At 45.0% G+C, this 18,228-nt stretch overlaps 3 protein-coding genes and 1 pseudogene across 3 annotated transcripts; 3 read left to right on the top strand and 1 right to left on the bottom strand.

Moving 5' to 3' along the window:
- Positions 1 to 2,552: 2,552 nt before the first annotated feature.
- LOC112884012 lies at positions 2,553 to 4,982 on the top strand (annotated as a pseudogene).
- Positions 4,983 to 5,529: 547 nt separating this feature from the next.
- On the top strand, positions 5,530 to 8,432 carry LOC112884019 (metal transporter NRAT1-like). The gene is given in 12 exon segments (XM_025949315.1): positions 5,530 to 5,610; positions 5,841 to 5,893; positions 6,006 to 6,073; positions 6,219 to 6,275; positions 6,364 to 6,473; positions 6,586 to 6,767; positions 6,871 to 6,940; positions 7,022 to 7,195; positions 7,262 to 7,366; positions 7,501 to 7,632; positions 7,718 to 7,813; positions 7,933 to 8,432. Coding segments are annotated over 12 exon segments (1,458 nt in total). The 3' UTR covers positions 8,263 to 8,432.
- A 430-nt stretch (positions 8,433 to 8,862) lies between these two features.
- Positions 8,863 to 12,789, bottom strand: LOC112874692 (probable ATP synthase 24 kDa subunit, mitochondrial). The gene is made up of 7 exons (XM_025938174.1): positions 12,628 to 12,789; positions 11,784 to 11,883; positions 11,041 to 11,185; positions 10,553 to 10,663; positions 10,182 to 10,328; positions 9,437 to 9,559; positions 8,863 to 9,260 (listed from the first exon to the last, which is right to left on the bottom strand). Exons 1-7 carry the CDS (start codon positions 12,664 to 12,666, stop codon positions 9,197 to 9,199), a joined length of 729 nt encoding a protein of 242 aa, XP_025793959.1. The 5' UTR covers positions 12,667 to 12,789; the 3' UTR covers positions 8,863 to 9,196.
- Positions 12,790 to 13,052: 263 nt separating this feature from the next.
- On the top strand, positions 13,053 to 17,366 carry LOC112892942 (anthranilate phosphoribosyltransferase). The gene is made up of 10 exons (XM_025960056.1): positions 13,053 to 13,451; positions 13,772 to 14,248; positions 14,336 to 14,493; positions 14,620 to 14,703; positions 14,812 to 14,864; positions 15,103 to 15,184; positions 15,862 to 15,969; positions 16,205 to 16,328; positions 16,667 to 16,752; positions 16,864 to 17,366. The coding sequence occupies exons 1-10, from the start codon at positions 13,085 to 13,087 to the stop codon at positions 17,083 to 17,085; spliced, it is 1,761 nt and encodes a 586-aa protein (XP_025815841.1). The 5' UTR covers positions 13,053 to 13,084; the 3' UTR covers positions 17,086 to 17,366.
- The last annotated feature ends 862 nt before the right edge of the window (positions 17,367 to 18,228 follow it).

The following is an 18,228-nucleotide window of genomic DNA, read 5'->3' on the forward strand; positions in this document are numbered from 1 at the left end:
ATATGATCTTTAGTGACGCATATTAATATAGCGAAGTGCATATAAGTAGGAGAAAGCTGTTCTTAATGGGCCTATTAATGGGAATTCGGATCGTTAGTGGTTCATCCCGAGTGAGACTTAAAGTGGACCACCTGAAAAGTTTAAGAGTTCAAGTGCAGGTAGAGTTCTGTTCTAAACAATGTTTTTGTTCCAAGAACTTCTTTAGAGCAGGTATTATGGCAAGGCAAAACGTCCGAACACGTCAGCTTCATCTGACGTGGACTTCCCACGGAGGCAGAGAGAGAATGGAGCTAGCGACCGAACAAGCGGCGCCTATATCGTTTTCTTCGAGGACAAAAGGCCCGCTCCCAGCCAGCTGCGGGCGCGAGACCGGCGCCTCTTCTTCCTCCCTGATCCCGTGCTCCATCACTGATTCCCGCCCAAATCAGCCCTTCTCCTCCTGCCAAATCGATTCCCCGCGCACCAAATCGGCTCCTCGCGCGCCAAATCGAAGCATAACGGCCCCAATCGTGCTAAATCGTCCACAATCCTCACCCTCCCGAACTCTAGCACGCAGCAGTCAGAGGATCTTCATGAGATGAACCGACAGTCCAAGAGGACCTCGGCGCCACCACCTCCGGCCGTTCCTCCTGTCGGAGGTCAGGCAGGTCAGCCCCCTACCATCCCTTTCATGGTTAGTCCAGAAGCTTGGTGCCCGCCATGTCCACTACCACAGCCCATGGTATTGTCCGCTGGGTTCAACTTGCACAACGGATTGCAACAACCAGGCATGGTAGGCTCAACAACGACTCAAGGCCCTTGGTGGGCACCTATCGGTGTTGGAGCCCCAGTTGCCGAGGATCTAAACGTGCAATCATGGTATATAACCTGCCCCTACCTTCTCTGTTTCATTGTTGTTATTGTTCCTTGAATTAGTAGATCAATTGAACGGCAATGTCTTATAGGGGGGGGTGGATTCGCATCCACCGGGTGGTTTTGTTAATTTTTTGAAGCAAAATGCATCAAGCACTACACAATATATGAGCAAGGCAAGTTCATCACAGCCAATCGATGTCGTTGATGACACAAATTGCGGTAGTAGGACTGAGAAGCGCTTGACATGGACAAAAGAGGAAGATCCTGTACTGGTAATGTATTTTTGCTTGTATAATAAATTTCATGTTTAATATATATATCACTATTCTTATCCCTGTATTGGTACTTATTTAGATTGGTGCATGTTTGAATAATTCAAAAGATCCAATCCAGTCAAATTACAAGAAGAATGATCAATATTGGAAGAGTGTTACCGCTGCATACAACAGTGCAGTTCCTAAAAGCAGGGCAAGGCAACTCAAGCAAGTCAAGGATCGTTTTGGGAGAATTAAGAAAAGAGTTGCATGGTTTTGTGCTAGCTGGACGGAAGCTAATGCCATGTGGGCTAGTGGTGAATCTGATGTGAATTTAATGGACAGGGCAGTAAAACTCTATGAAGTTGAACACAAAAATGATGGTCCATTTATGTTTAAACACTGCTGGGAGGTTCTGTGCAAGGAGCCGAAATGGGATGCCTATATAGAACGTCTTGAAGATTTAGAGCCAGACAAGAGAAAATCAGGAGGACTTTGGAGAGCATTTCTCTCTGAATAATGTTGTTGATGAATGGCCAATTGGTGGCAAGAAAACTAAGGAGCAGCAGAAACGGAAACGAAAGGTTCAAGCTTGTATAATAGATATTGAAGATGAACTTCATGATTTTGTAGAGGCACAGAATAAAGCAAATGAAGGCCGCAAAGAGATGTTAGAGGCACAAAAACGTGTGTCCAGTGACAACCTTGAAGCTAGAAAGCTCGCATATCTTGCAGCAAAGGAGAATAAGGAGTCGGGCATGCTAGAAACATATCGAGAGTTGCTAAAACAAGATGCAACTGGGATGCCTGAAGATGTGAGAGCTGAACATGTTTTAGCATTGAAGTGTCTACGGGAGAAGTTATTTGGAAACTAAGGTATTGCACTGCTCAAACAGAATTTTATTGGAAAATTCTATAGTGCAATTAATTTAGTCTTTGCTGAAACTGTGCGTTGCAAAATTCCGTGCTGCAGTTAATTTAGTCTTTGCTGAAATTGATCATTGGGAAATTCTGTGGTGCAATTAATTTAGTCTTTGCTGAAATTATTCATTGGGAAATTCTATGGTGCAATTAATTTAGTCTTTGCTGAAATTGTGCATTGCAAAATTCTGTGCTAGTCTTTGCTGATTTTGTGGATTGTTAATTTAGTCTATGCTGATTTAGTCAAGATTACATAGCTACAATACAGTTACATTTACCTAGAATAATAATTGACTTACGTCGACTTACATCTCATCTATAAAACATCTTCCTTCTCATCTTCCTGCTCAAACAGAAACACTCTTTCTCCTTCCCTGCAATCTCATCTTCCTTCTCAACCTGTTAACCATGTTGGATTCATCCACGTACTCATATGAATCCGATGAACTAGCCACTTCCAAGATCCTTGAATAGTATGCTACTGAGCAGCGCTGCTTAGACTCCTTTGCTAGTAGGTTGTCAATGAAGATCAAGACTTCCCTCTCAGCCCAGACGTCGAAGCGACGTTTTGGTCCAAGAAAGAGCATCCGAAGGGATTATGCTGCTGCTCATCAGCGTCTTGTGGAGGACTACTTCGCTGAAGAGCCACTCTACCCTGAGAGTATGTTCCGTATGAGATTTCGTATGAACAGAAGGCTCTTCAATAGTATTGTTGATGCTCTTGGTCAGTGGTCCCCTTTTTTCACTCTCAGGGAAGATTGTGTTGGTCGAATAGGTCTTTCACCACTTCAAAAGTGTACAGCAGCCATGCGCATGTTAGCATATGGCACCCCTGCAGATGCCCTTGATGAGTACTTGAAGATTGGGAAGAGTACTGCCTTGAAGTGTTTGGACAAGTTTGCACAAGGGATTATTGAGGTGTTTGGAGGGGAGTACATACAACGCCCCACACGAGAGGATCTTGAGCATATACTTCAAGTCAATGAGGCGCGTGGCTTTCCTAGAATGCTTGGATCAATCGATTGTATGCATTGGCGATGGGAGAAGTGCCCCTTATCATGGAGGGGGCAGTTCACTAGAGGTGACTATGGAGTACCAACTATGATATTAGAAGCTGTTGCTTCCAAGGATCTCCATATTTGGCATGCTTTCTTTGGAATTGCTGGGTCAAACAATGACCTCAACGTGCTGAACCAGTCCCTACTTTTTTTTGATGCTTTGAAAGGGGAAGCTCCTCAGATTCAGTTTTCTGTCAATGGGAATTGGTATAGCACATGTTACTACCTTGCTGATGGTATATACCCAGAATGGGCTGCATTCATGAAGACCATACCACTTCCACAATCAGATAAGTACAAGTTGTTTGCCAAGTTCCAAGAAGGAGCAAGGAAAGATGTGGAACGTGCTTTTGGGGTTTGCAGTCCCGTTTTTCCATTGTTCGTCGTTCTGCGTGTCTATGGAACCGAAAGAGTATGTTAGGATCATGCTAGCATGTGTGATTCTCCATAATATGATAGTTGAAGATGAGAAGGATGATGATACTATTCATATTAACCTGAATCAAACTCCAGGGACAGCATTTGTTCTACCTCCTGAAGTTAATGTTGGTGGTAATATATGTTTTGCTGATGTGCTGCGCAGAAAAGCTGCTATCCGTGCTCGTCCACAACGTACCCAGCTCAAAAATGATTTGATTGAACATATTTATGATAAGTTTAAACATACCCTTCAAAATTTACCATGGTATACTACTACTGCATGTGTATTTCTATTCTTTTTTCTTATCAACATGATATCTAATACATGTATTTTTATTTCAGGTCCTTTCCATGATGGGGACTCCGCTAGTGGTACTTCTTGCTGATGATCAGAAGCTACATATTTGGAGTGCACCTCTTGTCATTTAGATCATTATTTAGTAACTTATTTGCTTGAGAACCGATTTGGCAGTACCTGATCCAATTTCTATTTCATAAAACTTATGTAGTGCTTAGTTGTGTGTCATGGTACGTGTCATTTGGTTATGTGAGCAATATTGCTTCAACATAACCTGCTACCTACTACTCTATGAAATAATTATGCTGCAGAATTTCATCTATTTTGGTTGTATCATAAAAGTTGGATGAGCATGTATCTTTCATACTACTATGTTTGTTTGATAGATGGCCACAAGGATATGCTGCGCAATGAATCTAAATACAATACAAGCATTAAGTTCTTGTATATTTAATTTATAGTCACGTTAATAGTCAGTTCATTATATGAGAAGGCTTAACTGCTGGTTGTAATTGATGCGTAAGGGTCGTGGAAAAAACTTGCAGCCAGCAGCCAGCTGCACCCCAGTACATGCTCTTAGCAGGAGGCTACAGTACCATCATAGAAGAGCCAGCATCGCGGGCTGTCGGTGCCGCTCCCATGCTTCCACTGCTGCCCGCGGGCCCCATTGCCCTTTCGGATACTGATTCCAGCTCCATTTCCAATTCTGATTGAGATCCCTGGACTCCGCCGCCGTCGTCGCAAGCTTCCGCCTTATCCAACTCAGGTGCTGTTTGGATGCAAGGGCAAATGGTAAAAAGGCAAATGGTAAAATTTTTACTCCTGTCACATCAGATGTTTGGACGCTAATTAGAAGTATTAAATATAGTTTAATTAAAAAACTAATTATATAGATGAGGACTAAATGACGAGACGAATCTATTAAGCCTAATTAATCCATAATTAGCAAAATTACGGTAGCATTTGCCCTTTTGCACTTTGAGTTATTTGGATCCAAAAGTGAAAAAAATGCAAAAAAGCAAAAATTTTACGCTTTCTCTTTCTTGGATCCGAACAGACCCTCAACCAACTTTCCCGCCATCCGCCACCGCCCCGGCGGGCGCCGTCCCCTCCGGCAACCCAGGAATGCTGGCACTCCTGAATCCTAACCCCGGCAACCCTGAATCCAGGCAGTAGCCCGAGCGTTGGTGGAACGTCCACGATGGGCTGCTGCTGGGCCTTCTGCAAGGCCTTGGATCGAGGTCCCCGATTATTCCCGGCTTTAGGGCTGACTTAACTCCGGTTTGTGGGCTTGCAGTTGGTAGTAAACTGGTAATTCCGCATGGAATAGTTTGCGTAGCGGCCCAATCGCAAAGGAAAAAGGAGGTAACTAACTAACGGGCCCTGGTCAACACAAAGCCCTTCAACCACGTCTTGTGGCCCGCGCGGAGTTTTTTTTTAATCAAAGCCCGCCCGGAGTTATAGCAGCAGTCAGCAGAAAAGAGCTTGAAGCCTTGAAGCATCATCGCGCGCGGCTGGAGACGAAGGCAATTCGCGCGCGGATCCATTCATCTTTGCTCGGCCAGCCTGCCACTACTTGCAGCCACGATCTCGATCTGCGAGTCAGAAAACTGGAGAAATCGATCAGCGAAGACGATAAGCACTCGACACTCGAGTCCAGCTGCCCCCTGGGAACTCCGCCGCGATTTTATACGAGCTCCAACCAATCGCCGTGCTGGTCGAGATGCCGCGATGCCACGGCACCGCGCGCGCCATCCCATGCCGCATCCGCCGACCGAGGAGGCTCGGCCCCGCGCGCGGGGGGGTTCCGTGGATCCCGGCGCCGGGTAACGGCTCGGCCACCAGCTGCACACCGACTGTTCGACGGAACGCGCGAGCGCCACTGCCACGCCCGGCGGCGCTTTACTAGGCGGCAGTGCGCGGCTCATATTGCTGGCCCACGCAGAGCCACCTGGTTCCGCGTGCGGCTAATGGCGATCGCCGCGCGACAGGGCACGCCAGCACGAATCAATCCACTGGCCTTCTTCGTCCCAGAGGCCAGAGCAGCGCAGGGCGTGGCTACAACGATCACGCGTCCGTGATTACGGGTCAGTATGGAGTTCACCAAACACCGTCCTGACAGTGTTATTACCTTGGGGGCTTGCCACATTACCTACTACTTCCACTGATGTTTCCGCCTGTCGGCCTGTGCTGCTGCAGGTGCGTCGGAGCTGTAGCGGTGGCTACCAAACCAAAAATAAGAATAATAATCTCCATAGGCTTCTTTGGTAAGCATACTAACCACTTTCCTCTCGTATATCTGCCCCTCACCGTGATTCCTGGCCTCCATGACCGGACGGATGCCACGCCGTCCCATATTTTTTTTTGGGTCTCCTGCTGCGCATGTACCTGCACATGAACTCCACACTCCAGGCAGCCAGGATAGCCGTTCGAGGTATCAAGGGACGCCACAATCAGATATCCCTGAAGGTTGATCAATAGACTATTAGTTTTGTTTCTTCTTCTTTTTGGATGTGCTCTGTTTGCATTTCAGTAACGTATTGTTTCGCTAGTGCAGTGTTGGGCACAGCCTTTGCATTCAATATACTGCTCAAGATTCCAGTGTGGGCTGGAGTTATCCTCACAGTATTCAGCACCCTCTTGCTCCTTGGGGTACAGAGATTCGGGGTACAGAGCACCCTACTGTTTACTGGACATCTGCATAGTTAACACAACATTGATGCTAGTAATAACTTGTTGATAGTTTGGCCTAATTACCTAATATATATGCACCACACAGGCCCGCAAACTGGAGTTCATTATAGCTGCTTTCATGTTTACCATGGCGGCTTGCTTCTTCGGAGAGTTGAGCTACCTGAGGCCATCAGCAAAAGAGGTCGTCAAGGGCAAGTTTGTTCCCTCGCTCCAGGGAAAGGATGCTGCTGCTAACGCAATTGCGCTCTTTGGCGCTATCATCACACCGTAAGCAATCTGCTACCCATTGAGCTGTGTGGTCACTAAGATTATTTTGCATTCGTTCCATGTTTAAAACCTCAAACATGACAACCTTGTGACAACCGTCCAGGTACAACTTGTTCTTGCACTCTGCCCTCGTCCTCTCAAGAAAGACCCCACGTTCAGATAAAAGCATCAGAGTAGGTTACACTAATAAAAGAATGATCTCACAATTCCATGGCTGTTGTCCTGCTGAATGCCTAATGGCTTGTTTTGGATAGGCTGCTTGCAGATACTTCCTTATCGAGTATAGCCTCGCGTTCATAGTGGCACTCCTCATCAATGTTTCGGTGGTTGTTGTTGCGGGAACCATCTGCAATGCAAACAATCTTTCTCCAGCCGATGCAAATACGTGCAGTGACCTTACTCCGCAGTCCACACCTATGTTGCTCAGGGTATGTTGGCTCATTTAGGATCACCAGCAAATATAGATGAACTGAATGCTCTTTACTTCCTTTCAGAATGTTTTGGGGAGATCAAGCTCAGTGGTGTATGCTGTTGCACTGCTAGCTTCTGGGCAGAGCACAACGATTAACTGCACATTTGCAGGGCAGGTTATCATGCAGGTAATTAATTTCTACTGATGCAGGTGTCCTCAAGTTCATAAAAGTGTTTTTAAGGCCCTGCCAATGATTTTCTATTTTTTAGCTTTATTCAGCGAGTCTAATTGACTTCCTTAACATTTATGATGCATCTTCAGGGGTTTCTGGACATGAAGATGAAGAACTGGGTTCGGAACCTCATCACACGAGTCATCGCCATTGGTCCGAGCCTCATTGTCTCCATTGTCAGCGGTCCATCAGGTGCTGGCAAGCTGATCATCATCTCATAGGTAAGTCCATTATTTCAACACTGCATCGCTATTGGGAACCAAATCAATAATGCATCAAGCTAACTGGTACAAATTTCCTGTGCAGATGGTGCTGTCGTTTGAGATGCCGTTCGCGCTCATCCCTCTCCTCAAGTTCTGCAACAGCAGCAAGAAAGTTGGACCCCTCAAGGAATCCATCTACGTAAGCCTCCATATACTGATACACCTGAAACTATTCACCAATTCATCTCCCTGACCAGAAAAAAAAAACGCTGAACAATTACGCCACGATCATGAACTGACGATGATTCATGGATGCAGACGGTGGTGATTGCGTGGATCCTGAGCTTCGCGCTCATCGTGGTCAACACCTACTTCCTGGTGTGGACCTACGTGGACTGGCTGGTGCACAACCACCTCCCCAAGTACGCCAACGCGCTCGTCTCCATCGTTGTCTTCTCGCTCATGGCCGCCTACCTGGTCTTCGTCGTCTACCTGACGTTCAGGAGGGACACGGTGTCCACGTACGTGCCCGTGTCGGAGCGCGCACAGGGCCAGGTGGAGGCCGGCGGGGCGCAGGCCGTGGCGTCCGCCGCCGACGCCGATCAGCCGGCGCCGTTCAGGAAGGACCTGGCTGACGATTCCATGTAGATGCCTCATGCATGTAGTGATTGTCTGATTGATGATGCCCAGCTCCATGTACTAGATGTTATGGCTGATATGTGATTTGTCGATTGCTTCTACAGAGCTGGCTGTCTAGCTTGTGCGGGTGCGGTTGATTAGTTTACTGACTGGGTTCTTACCTCCAATGGTAGAGTATTTAATTATGCAAATATACAAGTACCTTTAATGATAAAACAAGTCACAACAACAAAAAATAAAAATACTTGCATAATAAGACGAATGGTCAACATTGGGTCCAAAAGTTACCAGTATCAAAGAAGTAGCGATGGGTTCAAACCAGGCCAGGCCCGGACGGCCGTTCAGGCCGAACTACTGAGATTACCAGGGCTACAAGTACTAACTAGGCCTAATCAAGATGGGTTCACAGAGAACCCCCAAACATGGTTACAGCCCATGCCTATTTCACTCACGTGTACTAGCAACAAAAGACGACTCCTGCATCATTCACCCGGCCACAAACGGCCGAATGGAGGCTGTTTATTTCGCAAGCCAAGGCCAAACAGTTTCGTTACAACGTGCTGAAATAAAAACTGAATAAAACCAAAATGGATCTTTACTCTCACCAACAAAGACAACCCATCTCTTAAGAGATATTAAACAGATCAAAATAAGGGTTAAACAACAGGTATCATTGCCTAAATACGTCGTATCACAATCAGTTCATGTACTATCACACAAGGACATCTGATTGTAGAGGTGGCCACTAGAGCGACGGAAAGGCAAGCAATACACCTCAACGGTTGACTGTCTTTGTACCTCGGTGCAGTTTTTATTACAAAAAAGGGAGCAGCAGCATTCATAGGTGTAGCTTACAGCACCGGTCAACTTGGAACCAAAACCAAAGAAAATCATGGGTGGGTCGGGCAATTTGAAATGCCACTAGAATTACCGTCGATCAGGCCTACAGGAAGTTTCTGATGTCCAACTCCTTGACATCAGGCATCTCCTCATCTTTGAACTCCTCCCTGGTCAAGAGAGTGTGACAGCATGAGTATAAATTCATCATGCGATATAAGAGATGCACACACAACAAATATAACCTTAAGTGTCTATAACTCACTAGTAAGATTAACCACATTATGGAAAGAGTTGCCTCTTTAGGTTTCTAAGCGAGTAATGTGCTATCAGTTAAGGGCCACACCTCTTTAGTTGAGTCTCCATCGCTTCAATGCATTCCTTCTTAAGTTCCGTCAGCTCACTTTTAGCAATTTCCAATTCAAGCTCTTCCTCAATCTTGGGAAGGTCCTCCTTCCGAAAGCCAAGCCTATTTCAAGTTTCACCATGGAAAAGGAACACATGAGATTGACATTAACTATAATAAGGTAGGACATGTAAAGGAAGCACAGTTAAATGCAAACAAAATGGTTTCTTGAACAGGTTTGTTTTGCACTGGTGGGGGACCAGTTCTAATCACTACATATTGGCAGGGATATTAGTCATTCTCCCTTCCAATCCGACAGGATTAGGCTTAATCTCTGCCTATCCAGAAGAAGCATGAGATCAGAAATCCCTACAGTTGATCCGGATATGCCAAATAGTGGGCCATGCATGCCATCATCAGTGTTACCTTTTCGATACAAAATCAGGCAGTCCTGACAGATCAAACCTGCAATCTATGCATTCTTTGCAAGAGATTAAAATGTCATGCAATGTCTCAGTAACTGGCAAAGGAAAGCTGTTCAAGTAATACAGAGCCTTGTGGTCAAGTATTTGATCGAGACTATACATATCCTTTTCTCTCTAAAATAAAACTATACAGATCCTCCGATAACCATTAATAATCACAGAAGCATCCCTAGGGAGAGCAAGCCATGAAAATCTCAACAACTCATTTAACAAAGTTGCAACTGAAAATATGCTAGAGATGAAATAAGATTGAGGCATACTTTTTGTTAATCTTGTCAAACTCTGCCAAGAGGGTGGCCATGTTCTTCTTGTCATTCCTCAAAAGTGGCTTCTTAATGTCCTTCTCAATCTTCTCAAGAGCTTCCATCATCAAAGGCTCGATACCAAGATGATCTATAAGGCCACTCCTGTATCACAGAACACAATGAGACACTGTATCATCTCTATCTTCAAAGATGTATGAGGCCTGTATAGATTTCAAAATATACATACAGGTGAAAAGAAAATAACAAGAAAATACACTGTAAGGTTTTACATGAGAACATGCAAGAATTTACGCAAAGAAATCAAGCAGCTATATTCAACCTTTAGGAAATAAAGGAAGATTATTTGATAATGGCAATGGACGTACTTTACTCTGATCTCCTGAAGAGTGTTCAGGTAAGTCCGTGCATCAGGGATGCCGTTGGTAAATGTCTCAATAGTATATTTAATTCTTTGAGAATCAGAAAGAAGATCCGCCCTGCATTTACATAATTGTAGCATAATTAGTGAGATTTAATGAGCTTATACAAAACTAAAGTGGATCAAAAAACGATTGCTTTGTGGAGGATAGAATTCCATTCACAAATGTGATTTCAAATTGATTCAACACAGATTGACAAAACAACATCAACAGAAGTCACAGAACATGCATGGCAAAATCTATTACAGCAAGTAACCGTGAAAGTGAAGTGTTACATTTTATTGATGCTCATGGTTATGCCCTATACTGTTTAATGAATCAAATTAACAGGAATTCCAGCATTGCCAACTCCCATCACATTCAGAAAATTTTGGAAAAGCAAAGATAAAATCTAAGGAAGTACAGTGAAAAGTAACGGCCAAAGGTTGTCTTACTTTTCCCTTACAGTCTTCATAACTTGAGCATAACGAGAAACTGCTGCTGGGTCATCTGGATCAATAGTGATCTTTTCCTTTTTAAGGACACCAAGAGCTGTCTCAAACTTCTTCTTTACCTCAAAGAATATGCCCTTCAGTAGATCTTGAAAGCATCAAAGAGTCAAGTTAGTACTAACAAAATTAGACAACTCAAAAAAACTTGCAACACATAAGAAACAGTCTCATACACATAAGAAACAGTCTCATTTTCTACATAATTAATAAAGAAAAACACCCAAGATAAATTTAACTTAACAAAATCCAACACAAATTCACAATGACAAAATGTGCAGCATCTTCATGCCAAGGCACAGATTGAACAATTGATCATTAAAAGACACAGCTTAGACAAGTCAGAATACTTTAATAAAATGGTAAACACCATAGGTATATAGTTTAAAATTTCAAATTCTCATGATACTCTGTTCGAAGTCATAGCACCATGTGTAAACACTGCTTCTGATACCGGAACAGGATATATTACAGTACCAACAAGACACGGTATGAAAATCTAGTATCTTGCAACAGGAGTTCAAGATGGAAGAGTTATGATTTAGTGACTTAATCCAAAGCTGGGAATTGCATGCACATTAAGTGTTAGTGTTCAAGCACATATACATTACATCAAAACAGTGATGACAAAAGCTGTTTTTCAAACAATAAACTTCAAAACGCATAAAATAAAAGTATCAGAAGCTAACCATCCCCACTGACAGGAGGACGATCAGAAGCTGCGTCTTTGGCAAAGGAACGAGCTTGAGTGGCACCTCCATTCACAAAAGCCGCTTGAGCCGAATATAACTGCAGGAGCATCACCAAATAAACTTTGTAGCGCAAAACATAGCAAGCAGTATAGAAGGTCAAGCACCGATAACAGAATATGCTGATACTAAACAACCCCACACTGAAATCACATTAACCATGGGCGCATTCACAAAACAAAGTAATGGTTCCTGTAGTCTCATAATACTTGGTATGTCCGTTGTCTCCATGTCAATAACAACATAAATCCGCATATTAGATACAGAGCTCAAAGGCAATAGAAATGAAAACACAATTTGTATGGACAGGGAATATTTATGTCCTGAGGGGTTCGGCAATGCCCAGAGCAAGCACGTCTATTGATACAGAAATGGCTTCACTGTGAAGTTTGATCTGCCAAAATGTAAATAAGGAAATTTGTATTCGGACTGAAAGGATCTGGAGCTGTTGTAAACATGACACTGCATCGTCTCGACTGTCTGCCCCCTCCAATTCCCAATCTAGAGAACAGCCTCAAACATTCCCCCTCCTAATCTAGAAGATCATGCCACACTTCAACCGTCCAGTCAATGAGACAAACTATAAAGCCGTAAAGATGCGTCGGGCTCGAACACCCACCACCATTTGCGATCGATAGCCCCGGATAAATTCTACACGAAACCAACAGATCCCACGCAAACCGCGCGCACACGCCGAGGCAGACGGCGCCGGATCAGATCTACAGAGAAACTAGGGTTCCCCCCCGCGACGCGACACAGACGGGCGGCGAGCCAGCGAACGAACCTGACGGGAGCGCGAGACGAGGCGAGCGGCCATCGCCATGGCTGGTGAGGCGGCCAGCGCGCGGCGGGGCGGTGCTAGGGCAGGAGCCTCCGCTTCTCTTCGATCTCCGAGCGGAGCGAGATGGGGAGAGATGGGGATGGGAGGAGAGGAGAAATGGGGGCGGCGCAAGCGCTGCGCTTTGTGGCTGCTCCCCCGCTGCTCTCCGCCGTCCGTTCCGACAGGACCCCGCGCGACCCCTGCACGCATCTCAAAGCGCGCGTAGATCCGCAGGTCACGGCCCGGCCTCCCGGGGTGCGCTGGGAACATGGGCCCAATCCTAATCTAAGGGCGCTGTGGGCCCAGCCCATCCAGTGGGCCCGTCCAGCCCGCCTCGGTTCTTCCTTCCCGTCGCTTGGCTGCTGTATAGCCTGTAGGGGTCGCCGTCTTCTCCTCGGCTTTTGACTTCGGCTCACCCACCATGAACTCTCTCCTGAGGCCGCCGCTGCCGGGCCCGAGCCTCTGCGCGAGGAGCCGGGTCTCGCCGTCGCCGGCGGCGGGGCGGCTTGGCTCGGCGGCGTTGGTTGGCGGCGGGCGGAGATGCCGCCGCGGGCTGGCGGTGGCGGCGTCGGCGGCTCCGTCGTGGATGGAGGAGGCGGGGGTGGCGGTGCTGGAGGAGGGCGTGCGGAGGAACCCGTCGGTGTCCGATTCGTACCGGCCGGCGGGGCTGCCGCGGCCGAACGCGACGGTGCTGGAGGCGCAGGGGCGGGTGTGCACGGGGCCCGGGCAGACGCGACCGCTCGGGGAGGAGCAGGCCATGCGCGTCCTCGACACCATCCTCCGCTCCGGTGAGTTCGGTCATCTCTTCCTCCTTGGAAATGGCGCGGGCCGCTTGAGAACGAGTTGATTTTGCTGATGTATTGTGCCGCTTAATTTTGGTGGAAGTCTAGATGACTGTGTATGGTTAGAATTTAGAAGCTTGATGCAAGCCTGGTGCTCAATGTTTGTCTTAAAAACCCTAAAATCTGCATAAAACACAGGACTTTCTGTTACTGGTTAGTTTTTATTTAACTGGCATGCTTGCAGACAATAGGGCTGCTGTGAATTTCTTTATTTTCCTTGCCTTACATAAGAAGCTTACTCGGCATTTTCTTTGTAAATTTTGTAGCAATGGGAGAACTCAAAGAAGAGCCAGCCTCCAGTGCACAGCTGGGTGCATTCTTTGCTGGCATGACAATAAGAGCTAATTCTTTTCCGGAGGCCACTCGATGGAGTGAGGGTGAACGACGAGCCATGAGCATATTTTGGCCACGCCTTGTGCAAGTTCTTCCTCCTGAGGTGAAGTTTATAGCAGACCCTGAAGGAACGATCATGGGTGCAAATGGTTTAACAGGACCTCGGTATGTTGGTCAAGGAACTGGAGAGATGAGACTTGTTGGTGCTTTGAGGGAAGTGCTTGCTGGTGGCCATTTAGGTTATGAGGAGGTTCAGTGTGTACTAAAGGACATTTTGCCAATTGGATCAAATTCAAGTTCAACAGTGGTTAGTGAAGCACTTCTAGCAGCATTTTTGATTGGACAGCGGATGAATAGAGAAACTGATCGTGAGCTCAAAGCATATTGTCTAGCCTTTGATGATGAACTAGGTAACTTCAGAGAAATTAGGTAACACCAAGTGGGTTTTTAAACTGAATAGAGAAATCAATGGTGTCATTTACATTGGTTTTTATCAGGTCCTCCTCCAGTTGCTGATGTTAAGTCCTTGACACACTACGGTGAACCATATGATGGGAATACACGCTTTTTTAGGAGTACTCTATTTGTTGCAGCAGTTCGAGCCTGCTATGGTGAATCTTGCCTCCTGCACGGTGTTGAATGGATGCCACCCAAGGTCAGCAATCTACTATACATATCCTGAAGCAATAGTCATCTGCAAGAGTTTTTAGTTGTTTCTTTAACTTATCTGTTGGTTATTTTTCAAGAACCATTTGTATTTCTTAATGATCAAGGTTTTCAGGGTGGAATAACAGAAGGACAGATGCTTAAATTTATGGGTGCAAACATACACTTGTCTCCAACACAGGTCAAGACACTGTTGGAGGTGCGGTAGCAGCTCTGTGCCTTCTGCCACTTTTTGTGCAACCCAGTATATTTCTTTTCTTTTACAGCTAACTGCTCTGATTATAGCAACTTTTTGGTTGCTTTCTAGGATGAGAACGCTGGTTTTGCATACTTGAATCTTCAAGAAGCTTGCCCACCACTGTAAGTTGGTATTGCCTTAGTAACTTTATAATCCTGATACCAAAGGCATTTCTTCGCATTCCTGTAGAGATGGAACATTTATGTTCGTCAAATTAAAGTGCAAGAAACATTTATTTTCGTCAAATTTAAAATTGTCAATTTGCATTTGGATGCGTGCTCAAATGAAGTATTTATTATGTAATAAAGTCATATACTCATACAGCATGAAGGGGCAATTTTTGACTCGGCATTCTTGCAGATATTCAATAATTGGGCTCAGGGAGCATATTAAGAAACGACCACCATTGGCTACCTCTGAGAAGGTTCAACAATTTGTGAGAGTGAGTTACTCTTTCTCATCCACCTGTGATGTTTATTGTAATAACAGATAACGTAAGAGCGTGCCTGTAATTAAATTGTTCAACTGTTTGTAGGATACTATGCTTATTTTGTATCACCATTTTGGACAATGAATACCATGCATATAATTGACTGAAAGCTGGTCTTAATTCTTAAAAGAGTTGATCGAAAGCTTATAGCTTACAGAACTTCAATGAGCTACTGATGTAAAGGTTTAGTAAAATATACTGTTACCCTTTCACAATAAGTTGCCTGGCAGTTTAGTAGCTTTGGTTTTCAAAGTATTTATTCAATATGTTAGTTTAGATAAAAGTCTCATGAGAATTTCAACTTTTACTGGCAATCAAGATGAGTTATTTTTTCTAATAATACAGTTTAGTGTCATAGAAGAATTTCGAGGCAAATAATCTGTACTGCCTACTATTTTCTGGGAGTGCTCATTCATTCTTTGTCAGTTGAATGAGTAATGTCATAGCACTACTTGACATTTTTCATGTTTATTCTGTTGCAAAAAGAATTGTAAAAGCCGCTTGGCCATGTATTGATCCATGATTTTTTTTCTTGGACGCTCAGGAGAGCTGTGTCATTTCATTAAGAAATATTGGTCCATGATTCACTCACTTCATTTGAAAATGGCCTATTGGTCTTATTTTTGCAGGCACGTGGAAGAGAATCAATGATTGCAGGATTTTATCATGAAGGCTATGAAGATCCATTACTTATGCTTATGAGAAGGAGAACTGTTCATGCTGGACTAGTTGTAAAGGTAAGTGCGATGATCTATTTAGTCCCTTTCTTGGAGAGCTCATTAATTTTTCCTTTTTGGAATAAATTAAATCATTTCGAGTGTGATTTCTCATGGATAAGAGCTTCACCTTTTTTTCAGTTAATACATTTTCAGTCCCTTTGTCTTTTTGTCAGAATGCAAATCGTTTGTTATCTCAAATTTATTGACTGTTACCCCAGCAAGAACCTAAGACAAATATATGTTGCTCATATAGGGGGAGGAAGGTGCACTATCAATGACAACCAAGGAAAGATCAGCTCATGCGTCGAAAGGGCTTCCAGTTAACCACTGTTCAGGGTTCCGGACACCAAACAGCATAAATTCATCAGAGACTGATGGTATAAAAATGAATACCTTTCACACTTTTTACTGGCTGTAGTGAACACTGAGCATATGTTGGAAATTATAGTGAATTTGCTTACACTATCCTGATACAGATCGCCACTCATATGGCAAAAGAAATTATGCTACTGCTATGTATGTTAGGGATATGTGTATTGTTCTCAGTCAGAATTCTCCTTTACCTTGCCAGTTCATTCATATAAAACAGTATGCTTTGTTAATGGCATCAATAACTAAGCACAGACAATTCTACTCCAGATAGCTTCTTTGTGAAATGCACAAGACAATGGTTATTATGAAACAGTCTGATAAGCTTATAACACTTATCTTTCAGGTATTGCTAGAGAGAGCTTCAAGGTCATTGTGAATGCGCAGGAGCTTGGTTTTGAATCCACGGAAACTCCAAGAACTGATAGATCGGTAAGCCTTTTTGCCCATTGCCCCAGGCTATTATACATTATATTTGCCAATACTATTTGGTCCACCCAGAAATTGCCAGCATGGGTTGACTGAATCCCCTAACTGAATCAGATCCTGAAGAACTTGGAGCTGGGTCTTGCCGCACTTGGCGGTGAGAAAGGAGCAGCCTATGACCGAATAGTTCTTAATGCAGCTATGGCTGACCACTTACTGGGCTGCAGCGGAGCTGAGGATATCAACACCGCGCTTGACCGTGCGAGAGAAGCCATTGATAGTGGTAAAGCTCTTAGAAGGCTCATGAGTTACATAAAGATCTCGCACAAAGTGACCTAATCTTGAGTCTTGACCTGGTGCTGGCTGTACAATTTTGGTTTCCAAGTCACGACCGAAGATCTTCCCAGAGCGGCTTTGCCACTCAATATTACGAGCCAGTGCATGAATATTCCCTTGGAAGGGCTGTCAATAAGTCAGTTAAAATGAAACAGTAGCTTGTTGAGAAGGGTAGCCACAAGGAATGCTTTGTTGTATTGCCCTGAGAGAAGTTGATGTTGTGTAACACGTGCAAGTTCTCTTCAAAATCAAAAAACAGATTATACTGCCTCGTTGAGTTTTTTTTTCAAGAGTCAACAGGGGTTTGGAAGGCCTAGAGAAACAAATTTCATTTCTTCAAACCTGAGATTACAAGATCATGCAGGAGCTCGTAAGATAATGAAAACAATGCAGGAGCTCGTAAGCCGAATCATTACCAATTTACCATGGTCGTTGAAGGAGAATAAGGAGCAACATCCAAGCACAATATGACATGTCGAATCTAACCTCCCTATATTTCACTGAGTTGAAATTGAAACACGCGAGTTGTGTAAATATTTTTTAAAAAATACAAAGGACCACCGCCGCCGGTTGATGAATTTGATTCGGTCTTCTTCGCGCGCATTCAATGCATCGTCTCCGTCATCCGCCATTCCTGCCGCCGCCAAGCTCGAGAGGGGAGCGGAAGGGGACGGCCGTGCGGGTGGTGTCGGCGGCGGGCGGGGAAGCCGTGCCGACGAGAAACTCGAAATCGCCGCCTCGCGCGCGGCGTGTCCCGCCGCCTTCGCTCGACGCTCGTCCACCTCCGCCGCGGGCCCATGCCCGGTCCGCCGCCGTCTCATCTCGAGCGGGGGACGGAGCGTAGCGTTAAGCACGCGCACGGCGAGGCGGCCCTGGATGCTGCAGAGTGCGCGACGGGTGGTTTCGTCCGCAACGCTGTGCGGATGCAGCGACATAGAAAGCCGCCCCGTGCTCGGTCTTCGCATCAAGGTATCTGTATCTCATCTCCCCACTCCATGGATTGAATTTCGACCATCAACATTTGGGGATCCGTTGAACAACATGAGCCGATGCTGCTTGGTCTGCTTTGAGGAGCCTGATATCATGCTTTCATAGTGTTTCTCCACATTTTGACCGGCTTATAGTACTGCTAGATGTAATACTCAA

This window comes from Panicum hallii, chromosome 1, assembly GCF_002211085.1.
Source record: "Panicum hallii strain FIL2 chromosome 1, PHallii_v3.1, whole genome shotgun sequence".
Classification (NCBI taxonomy): Eukaryota; Viridiplantae; Streptophyta; class Magnoliopsida; order Poales; family Poaceae; genus Panicum; species Panicum hallii.

Coding starts and splice junctions, on each gene's coding strand:
- LOC112892942 (XM_025960056.1), top strand. CDS start 13,085: ATGAACTCTCTCCTGAGGCCGCCGCTGCCGGGCCCGAGCCTCTGCGCG. Junction 15,185..15,861: donor AGGTTCAACAATTTGTGAGA/GTGAGTTACTCT, acceptor TTATTTTTGCAG/GCACGTGGAAGAGAATCAAT. Junction 16,329..16,666: donor AAATTCATCAGAGACTGATG/GTATAAAAATGA, acceptor CTTATCTTTCAG/GTATTGCTAGAGAGAGCTTC.
- LOC112874692 (XM_025938174.1), bottom strand. CDS start 12,666: ATGGCGATGGCCGCTCGCCTCGTCTCGCGCTCCCGTCAG. Junction 10,329..10,552: donor CTTCAGGAGATCAGAGTAAA/GTACGTCCATTG, acceptor TCTGTGATACAG/GAGTGGCCTTATAGATCATC. Junction 9,261..9,436: donor ATGGAGACTCAACTAAAGAG/GTGTGGCCCTTA, acceptor TCTCTTGACCAG/GGAGGAGTTCAAAGATGAGG.